The sequence below is a fragment of the Cornus florida genome, unplaced genomic scaffold (assembly GCF_030987335.1).
Source record: "Cornus florida cultivar Cherokee Brave unplaced genomic scaffold, ASM3098733v1 CherokeeBrave_3.0.0_Hap2_Chr09, whole genome shotgun sequence".
In the NCBI taxonomy this organism is placed as follows: Eukaryota; Viridiplantae; Streptophyta; class Magnoliopsida; order Cornales; family Cornaceae; genus Cornus; species Cornus florida.
The window spans coordinates 43865135-43875617 of NW_026775579.1; the positions used below are offsets into that span (position 1 = coordinate 43865135).

The 10483-nt window shown below is 34.7% G+C and overlaps 1 protein-coding gene across 1 annotated transcript; it reads left to right on the top strand.

Annotated features, from left to right (window-relative positions):
• The first annotated feature begins 5916 nt into the window (after positions 1–5916).
• On the top strand, positions 5917–9553 carry LOC132272547 (MDIS1-interacting receptor like kinase 2-like). The gene is made up of 2 exons (XM_059773674.1): positions 5917–8608; positions 8909–9553. Exons 1-2 carry the CDS (start codon positions 5917–5919, stop codon positions 9292–9294), a joined length of 3078 nt encoding a protein of 1025 aa, XP_059629657.1. The 3' UTR covers positions 9295–9553.
• Positions 9554–10483: the final 930 nt, after the last annotated feature.

The window sequence follows — 10483 nt, forward strand, 5'->3', positions numbered from 1 at the left end:
TATGTATAAGTGTAAGAGAAGGGGGTTTGGAGAGCAAAAATGCAGCCAATGAGTGTTTAAAATGACCCAACAGCACGCGCACGATGATACTTAAGTGCCCAGGTGCGGGGACTTGAACCGGTTCAAGTCTGGCAATTTCAAAATCAAATAAACCTTGCACACTTGAACCAGTTCAGAGACCTTGAACTAGTTCAAGTCATCCAGACTTGAATCCAACAAAAAAATCAAGAAATTTTCTCAAAATCTCTTCAATGATTATCTCAATCACATAATGAACCAAAAACTTATGAAAACCTATCAAAAAGCAAAATCTTTTTCAAATTTTGAGATTTTACAAAAAAAAAATTCAAATTTTTTTTTTTTTTTTTTTTTTTTTTTTTTTTTTTTTTTAAAGACTAAGAAAACAAATCCCATATATTTCAAGTTATCACACGATCCAAAATTTCCAGAGAATTTATTAATATCCATAAACACAAATGCATGACACAATATAATTTTCAATAACTTTTGACTCTCAGAATGCAATCACAACATGAAATCCAACTTGCAATTTTTAAAGAAGATTTAGAAATTCATCTAACAAGTTCATGTATGTGTGTGTAATCCAATCTCATGAAATTTTAATCAAATTTCATCAAATCATTGTCTACTTCATATGGATCGAAAAATATTAAGATAAGATTGTTTTATTGAGCAAATTTTCTAAGCAAGGCGGCTTTCACTCTAAAGAGCAGACATCGATTCTCTATTTCAACTTGTCTCCACCATTCTTTTTACTCAAATAACTCTACTTCAAAGTCTAATAGGAGCTTTGACCTAAACTCAATAGGTAGGCTTTTCCTTAGCAAAGATTTTAGCAAATTTTTTTTTATTTTTTTTTCTTTTCATCCTGATTTTTATTTTTATTTTTATTTTTTTTACAATAACTTTTATGATTTTTATGAGCAATATAATCTAGTCAACATTCCAATAATTTTTAATCAATTTTCTCAGAGATGGATTAGTGCACAAAAAGATATGAACTTGGGAGATTCAAATCTAAAATAACATAAATAGAGCAAATTGATTTCATTATATAGATTACAAACCAAGAATATATTTTTATCAAATCATCATGAGTCAATTTGCATTAAAAAAACTGATCATAAATTCAACCGAAAGAATTTTTCACATGTGTTGTCAAGAAAAATATGATCATGTTTCCTCAAAACCATAACCAAACCCTAAACTACCAAAAAGTGATCCAATGGCAACATATTTTCAAAGAACACACCACATGATCACTCAACCTGTGACCACCCGGATTTTTCGGTGTTTTTCTGTTTTTTTATTTCCATTATTTTTCGACGCCTCAATTTGTGTGCCGTGCACCGGTTGGTACTCTGTATGGGTTTCGAGAGTCTTTTCAGGCGTTTCTTAAAGTTTAGAACTCTTGGGATACTTTTCGATCTATTTTGGTTGTTTTTGAGTTTTGGACCGGGGGAATCCCGTGTGGGTTCGGGGTGGCCTAGGTGCACGAGAATGGTGAGGGCCTAAGTGAAAGTCATTGGAGGTCGTTATTATTATATTTTCGGTGGGTTGTTGCCTTAGGTCAATTTCATGGAAGTTGACTAGAGGAAAGGAGTAATTAGCTATAGAATTTTGGGATTAAATGGCATAAATAGAGGAAAGTTATGAGGGAAGTATAAATATGAAAAGTTTGCCTAACTCTTTCACTATTCATCATCTTCCTCTTTTATTTTCTCTCTCTATATCTATAGAAATATCACCCACCATGTATAAGCTTTAGAAAGCTTCGATTTGGAGGCCCTAATATTTGATTTTGAGTATACCCATGAAGGCAAAGTTGTTTCCCTCATTCTCCTCTACACATCCATGGTGAGAAATTAGAGATAGGTTTGTGAAGTCGAAGCGCTCCTCGGTAATTTTTTCTTTGGTATGAACTCACATCTTCTACTTGATTTTGTGTGAATTTGATCTTCATTTTGGATGCTTATATGAAAAATTGTTGGTTTATTGTTGCAGAGGTTGGTGCTGTTTGTGCATAGTGGAGTTCATGTGAAAATGCCCCTTAATATAAATTAGAGCGCATGCTCAATTCTTGATCCGTGTGTCACGTCAAGCCTTACACGGGGGGCATTACTTTTTGGGTCGGACCACGAAGTACCCGGCCCCTAACATAAAAACATGATGTTATTATAACGAAAATGCTCCTTAATATAAATTAAGAAAATATATTCTCTTAATATAAAACTAAAATTAATACAACAAATAAGGAAGTAGAGCCATCCACTTAGTTGTATATGGTATAAATAGTCAATTAAAAATTATTCGGTTAGCTAATTCACTAAGTGTTCGGTGAGAGTATCATTACTCTGATGTAAAACTAAAATTAATACAAATAACTCATTTGGCATAGTGGTATTAAAAAAAATTGAAAACTTTTTTTAATGGTACATGTATAAGAAAATAAAAATATCTTGAAATAATTTTAATTTTTTTAAAATTTAATTTTTAAAAAAATAAAAAGAAAAAGAAAACTTAAAATGAAAATCCTTTAAGTCAACCTAATTTCTTTTAAAATTTATATTAAGTGAAATTTTTGTATTATAACTTCACTTTAATGGTGTGTATTTAAAACCAAAATAATCTTAAAGTTCTATTTTTACAAAATTTAAAGAAAAAAAAAAAAAAATGAAAAGATCAGGTGATGGCGGCTGCTTGGTTCGGTTAACAGATTTCTATTTTTGAGAATTGAAAATGATTTATTATTTTCTATATTATTAAATCATTTTCAATTCTCAAGAACTATTTTCTCTTCCTCAGAAACCAATGGAAATTCTATGGCATGTTTGGTTTGGGCATGCACGGTGTAACAAGGGTCATTTTGTCCCACATCGGAATCGGATGGGAAAGAGATTGGGTATAAATGGGTGGGTATGCAGCCTTACCTAACAGTTCGAGCTTTTGGGTAAATGGGCAAGCGCCCACCCGTTACAGTTGGTATCATAGCCAAATCCAATCCTTGATCCGGTGCCACGCCAAGCGCCCGGCCCGGAAGGCGTCCGGGTGAGTCCACCCGGATAGGCAGGGTGGCCCAACCGCAACGAGGGCGTTGCGAGTTTGAGTGGGGGAGAATGTAACAAGGGTCATTTTGTCCCACATCGGAATCGGATGGGAAGGAGATTGGGTGTAAATGGGTGGGTATGCAGCCTTACCTAACAGTTCAAACTTTTGGGTAAATGGGCAAGTGCCCACTCGTTACACACGGATATTACTATATGAGCTATGCTTGAAAATAAGAAGTCTTCTCACTTGGAAAATGTATAACTAACACAAGCTGACTGACTTTTCTTTTGTGGACTAATAAGTTACCAAGAAAGACCGCCGGCCATTACTCGTCAACAAAATCTTAGATTTTATAGGTATTGGGACATGGATCATCTCCTTTATGGAATACCCCCATTAGGGATGTTACGGGGCATTTTTGGACAAATCATGACTAATGTCCAGTAAACCTCTCAGAATGTTATGGAATAAATAGGATGAATTATATATATATGCAGATATTGTTGCATGGACATAAAAAGCCCTTCAGTGGAACAGTAACATGTTCTAGTTGGTACGAGATATGTGACTCTCAATGGGTATATATAAAATAATTTATATATACTGTTTATGTATTTTAAGAAATACACCATAAATAATTTATTATTTAATTTCATAAAACATTATTATTTTATCTCAAAAGGTCAATTGTGCCTTTGTCATTTTTTCCTCCCAAATTTCTGTTCTAGGTCTGTGAAGGCCTCGGCAATTTTTTTCTTTGGTCTGCATTCACATTGCTGCAGAGGTTGGTGCTGTTTGTGCGTATTGGAGTACATGTGAGTCCAGGGCACCCTAATTGCATAGTATTTTTTTTTAAGAAAAACTATTCTTTTTTTTTATTATTATTTTATTTATTTATTTATAAATATTTTTTCTTAAAAAAAAAAAACTGTTCAAACATGAACAAATTTAAGATACATTTTGTAAAAAAAAATTATATAGTCAAATATTTATCAATCATAATATCAAAACTGTTTGTTAAAGTTTAAAATTAATTATCATAAGAAATAACGAAAAAGGAAAAATTATAGCTAATAAAAGAATATTTGTTAATATATTAATTATTAATCAGGGCTAGTTGGAAGCTTTGTATGTTTTAAATTTTCTTTTCAAACTTGTGTCTAATCTTTCCAATAGGGGTGGAACGGAGCAGGATGGATTAAATTGACATTCCTGCTTTGAGCGGAATAATTTAAATGTATAATCAAATTATCAACTTCTTCAATTTAAATTAGACAAAGAAGAAAGGAATTCCAACCTAAAATCATAAGGTGGGGCCGGATAGTGTAAGTCTCCAAAAACACGGCAACACCTCCTCTTCTAGTCCAAATTTTGAACTTGAGTGGTCAAATTTGAACTGTTACTGAAAACAAGGCCACTAAAAATCAATTAATCATTCTTATACAACCGTCCCAAAGTCGTCTAATCCAAATTTTGAGCCATTTAGACTTTTGAAGACAAATTAAAGAGTAATTGAAGGGTTTGAAATTGTGGTGTGGTAACTTATTCCCCATGGATAAGACGTTGGTGTAGGTGGAGATTCTAGAGACTGGTGTGGTAACTTATTCCACATGGATAAGACGGTGGTGTAGGTGGAGATTCTGGAGAAGACTTCTCTGATTTTAAACTTTGCACTGATCTCTACTTCTTACGTATGCCTTAATTACACGAATTTCTCTTATAATTTTTAAAATTACTCAATTTTTTTTTTAAAAGTCACTATTAGTCAATGACGGGAATCGATGTAATCAACTTAAAATTAGTAAAATTCTCGTATTGCTCATGTGATGAATACAAAGACTCTTTTATCCTCAATAAAAATGGTAAATTGCAAAAATACCTAATCATTGTATGTATAAATATTATATACATATATATATACACACACACACACATAGATAAAACCTTAATCTCAAATCTCATTATACATTCCTCCTTCAAATTCATCTGAGAAATGAAGTTGAATACACATTGAATTTTGTATATATATATGTATATGTATATATTTATGTATCATTGCTAAAAGATGACCTCCCTTTTTTTTCTTTCTTTTTTTTCTTTCTTTTTTTTATTTTTTCATTTTCTAATTTTAGATAAATTCAACAACAGATTCAAAGGAATTAGATTGGGTTTTGATTAGAAGGTAGAAAGTTTAAGAGAAAATAGGACTTTTAGAGAGAGAAAGAGATGGACATAAAAAACATCTTTGCTAGCTTAGATTTATTTTATTTTAAGGGTAGTTTGGTAAAATGACTTTAGTCTAATTGACAGTTCGTCGCTGATAAGGGAGGTTAGTAATATAATATTTGTTTTTAAGAAAAGTCAGAGTAATTTTAAAAATCATAGAAGAGATAGTGTAATTTAGTATTAAAATTTTAGTAACTACCAAGTCCATATTTGGTTTTTAAGAAAAGTCAAGAGTAATTTTAAAAATCAAGAGATAGTGTAATTTAGTATTAAAATTTTAGTAACTACCAAGTCTAATTTAAGCTTTAACCTCCTGGTGATACCGACAAAATACATATAGCCCAACCAATGCAAATTTAACCCGAGTTTAGAAAGATAAACTCAAGTTGGACTCATTTAGTAAGAGATTGGTTGGACTTGAGTTAAAATATATTCTCAATACTTCAATAAGCAAATTAATGTTGATAAGTGATGGAAGGGTTAGAAATGGTGCCGAAAGTCCGCTAAAAAGTCAGTCAACTTGTGGTAGTAATCAAATAGGTGTGGAGATTCTGGAGAAGACTTTTCTGATTTTAAAGCACATATACGTACCTCATATATGTATATATAAATATATCACGAATGTATCTTCACCATGCAGCAGTACTAGAGCCCTTCATCCTCCACCCTAACACATCCACAATGAAATTCCTAGGAGATGATAAGCCATTCCACCGCCTATTATTTTCTAATTTCCGACTTTTGTTCATTTCCATCATCATCCTTGTGTTGCTTTCTTTTTCCCATTTCACTGCTTGTGATTCTTCTTCTGCAGCTCCAAGAGAAAAGGAAAGAGAGGCTCTTTTAAAGTGGAAAGCTAGTCTTCACAATCAAACCCAATCTCTTCTCTTATCTTGGGCTCCAAACAGCAGCAGCAGCCCTTGCAATTGGGTTGGGATTCATTGCAAAAAGGGCAATGGAAGTGTCACCCACATACGCCTTCAAACTGTTGGTTTAAGAGGTACACTTCACAATCTCAACTTCTCATGCTTCCCTCATCTCCGCACCATTTTTCTTTATAACAATTCACTCTACGGGACTATCCCCAACCACATCGGTACCCTTTCCAAGCTCACTTACCTTGACTTGTCTTTCAATTTTCTCTCGGGGTCAATTCCATCTGAGATAGGAAAACTGATGTCTCTCAATGTGATAGCACTCGCCAAGAACAATCTCACAGGTCCAATCCCTGCTACAATGTGGAACTTGACCAACTTGACCCTTCTATGCCTTTATCAAAACAAACTTTCTGGATCCATCTCTCAACAAATTGGAGTGTTGAGGTCTCTTGTCAATCTCCAATTGTCAAACAATTATTTTACAGGTTCATTACCCACCTCATTAGGGAATCTAGGCAACTTAACCAAATTGTACGTTCAGGCAAACAACCTCTCCGGATCCATTCCATCCAGTATTGCAAACTTGACCAAGCTATTCCATTTGGATTTGGCCATAAATCATTTGTCTGGTTCTATCCCACCAGAAGTAGGAAGGCTAGAATTCCTCGAGCATCTAAGTTTGTTCACAAATAAATTCACTGGCTCTGTACCTACAGAGTTGAGTAATCTTACCCATTTGAGAATGTTGCATTTAGCTGACAATGAGCTTACTGGTCATTTACCACATAACATTTGCCTTGGTGGATCACTTGAATATTTCTGTGCATGTGTCAACAATCTCACAGGTCCAATCCCTGACAGCTTGAAAAGTTGCACTAGCTTATACAGAGTTAGGCTTGAAAGAAACCAACTTTCTGGAAATATGTCAAACGATTTCGGCATATATCCAAAATTGGATTATATCGATTTGAGTGATAATAAACTGTACGGCGCGCTTTCTCATAAATGGGGCCGGTGCCACAATCTAACAAGCCTAAAAGTGTCCAACAACAATATTTCTGGTCAGATACCACCTGAATTGGGAAATGCGACTCAGCTTCGTATACTTCACATCTATTCAAATCGTCTTGACGGAAAAATTCCAAAGAGTTTAGGAAGGTTAACCTCATTAATAGACCTTGATTTAAGCAACAACCGACTTTCAGGTAGCATTCCTTTGGAAATTGGTGGGCTATCAGACTTGGAACGTCTTAATTTGGCAGCAAATAATCTAAAGGGCTCAATTCCAGAACTATTAGGAGAGTGCGTGAAACTATTGTATTTGAATTTGAGCAGAAATATTCTTGCTGAAGGTATTCCTTTTGGCCTAGGCAATTTACACTCTCTTGAAAACCTTGATGTTAGCCACAATTTACTAAAATGGGAAATACCAGCCCAACTTGGACAATTGAAGAAGTTAGAAGCATTGAATCTCTCCCACAATAAGCTTTCTAGATCCATTCCATTGACTTTTGAAGGTATGTTAAGTTTGACTTTTGTTGATGTATCATACAATCAGTTGCAGGGTCCTGTTCCAAAAAATAAAGCCTTTCAAGAGGCTCCGTTTAATGCATTTAGTAATAACAAAGCTTTGTGCGGCAATGCCACTGGTTTGAAGGCTTGCGCCCCCACAACGAACAATGATGCTAATAAGGAGGAGAAGAGCAACAAACTTGTGATTTTGATCATAGTCACTCTTTTAGGCATTTTACTTTTTTCATTTATGGTTGTTGGGATTTTTTACCTTCTTTACCCCAAAGTGGGCAGTGTAGAAAATGAGCCAAGAAGAGTAAACAATGAGAATTTATTTGCAATATGGAGCTATGATGGAAAACTGGTGTATGAAAACATCATTGAAGCAACAAAGGACTTCAGCTCTGATCATTGCATTGGGGTAGGAGGATCAGCAAATGTTTATAAAGCTCAGTTGCCGAGTGGTCAGGTTGTTGCTGTGAAGAAACTTAATGCCCCGGAAGATGATGGTGTACGGGCTACTGATCAAGATGTTTTTACAAGTGAAATCAGAACATTAGCAGAAATACGTCATCGGAATATTGTGAGGCTTTATGGTTTTTGTTCGCACCCACGACACTCGTTTTTGGTTTTCGAGTTCTTGGAAGGGGGAAGTTTGCAAAAGATATTGAGTAGTGACCAACAAGCCTCAGAATGTGGATGGATTAAGAGGGTGAATGTGGTAAAAGATGTGGCAGATGCTTTGTGTTACATGCATCATGATTGTTCGCCTCCTATAGCTCATCGGGACATATCAAGCAAGAATGTTTTGTTAGATTTTGAATATGTGGCTCACATCTCTGACTTTGGCAGTGCTAGGCTTCTAAATCCTAACTCTTCCAATTGGACTTCATTCGCGGGGACCTTTGGGTATGCTGCTCCAGGTAATTTTGCTTATTACATTATTATAAATGATTTTGGTCCAATTGTTGTTCTATGATCTTAATGGAATACACTAATTACACAATATACTAGATGCACTTCTTCATTTAACCCATCGTACCTTGATATATGATTAACATCATGTCCAATTTCTCCATCATAAAAGATAATTTAGCCTAAATAGCGAAAATATCCAATTTTTTGTACCTCTTGATCCTCACCTTTTGTGTTCCATAGTTATGTTGAAAAATGATTGTCAGATTTCTCTTTACTTTTCTTGTCCTTTATTCATTGCTTTGCAGAACTTGCTTATACAATGGAAGTGAATGAGAAATGTGATGTTTTTAGCTTTGGAGTGTTGGTAGTAGAAGTGATCATGGGAAAGCATCCAGGCGAGCTCATCTCCTGTCTATCATCATCATCATCATCGCCACCGACATTGGTTGCCCGAGATATACTCTTGAAAGATGTGTTGGATCAACGTCTTTCACCTCCAACGGCACAAAAGGCAGAGGAATTAGTCTTTATCACCAAGCTAGCTTTTGCATGCCTGCATGTAAGTCGCGAATCTCGGCCAACAATGAGAGAAGTCTCCACAGAGCTATCGAAACGAAGGCCAACGCTGCAAAATCCATTCCACACGATTACATTAGGACAATTGCTTGATATTGGATCTTTAGCCTCCTGAACATTTTTGCATCTTTTAATTTTTTATGTTCTTGTGTTATTTTTTCCACTTTTAATTTTCAATTTTATCGTTTATGTATTGTATTCCTTTGTCCTGTTTATCTTTTGTGGTGAGGATGATGCCAAGATTGTTGTAAGATACAGTGCATTTTATTGCACATCGTAAGACCAATCCAAGTGTCTCTTATTCAATAACATACATAGCTCCTATCGTAACCTGCTGAAGAACACAATATAGGGCAATTCAGTGTTGTTGAGATTTAAATGTGTTTGTTGTCATTCTTCAAGTAAGAGACTTCCAGAGTGTTATGTAGTGTAAAATATTGGGCAGAGAGTTTCAATGGTCTGTTTAGTCTATCATTGTAGTAGCAATGAGTGAAGGAGCAAATCCCTTTGTCACTTAGCGACAAGGTCGGATTCCTACTAAATTTGCTTTCTTCCTTGGAAGGTTAATTTTATGGCTTCCTAACTCTTTGTGTTTGTGTGTGTGTGTATGTAGATATATCTTTGAACTTATATTATATATGATCGTTTCTTATGGTGATTTTTTCTTCCAAATTTACACACAGAATTTTGCTCCCCTATCATGCTACTTACTCGTAACGGTGGGTATGTACTAAATTTACTTGGGTTTAAAATTTGGAAACCTTGAAATTTTAAGATCCAAACTTGAACTCAAAAATTCCTCAACCTCCGTTATGACTGCAAAATAATAAAATATGATAAAGATTGCATAATTATAGAGTTGCTAACAAGTAAATAGTAGTAAACAATTTGTAATTACCTAATTCATATTCTTCAATTAATTTCTTGCATAGTTTATCCAACTTTAATTGCAAATTCAGTTTATCAACAACACATGGTTTCTTGAATTCAGTTTATGTCAAATGTTAAAATTTCATTCCATACCACTATAATATACTTGCCAAAGTAGAGAATGAAAGAGACACAAATGATGAGTATCTTCACTACTAACGAATGCTATAAGTCAGCTTGTTGTCACGGGGTTAAAGTTTCAGCACCACTCTAGCCAAACCCGTGTGGCACCAAGATGTTACTTCTATGTGTGCAAGCACTTGGTCAGCCTAACTACCGTGCACACCTTAGCCAACACACTCATCTCGTGCGCTTACTAGTGTTGTAGTGGCCCTTGATCTCACCTTCACTTAGCTTGCATACTGATAAGTGCT

Bases quoted from the DNA above. Each gene is read 5' to 3' on its own strand.
- LOC132272547 (XM_059773674.1), top strand. From the start codon at position 5,917: ATGTATCTTCACCATGCAGCAGTACTAGAGCCCTTCATCCTCCACCCT. The intron at 8,609-8,908 runs GTAATTTTGCTT...ATTGCTTTGCAG, and splicing joins CTTTGGGTATGCTGCTCCAG to AACTTGCTTATACAATGGAA.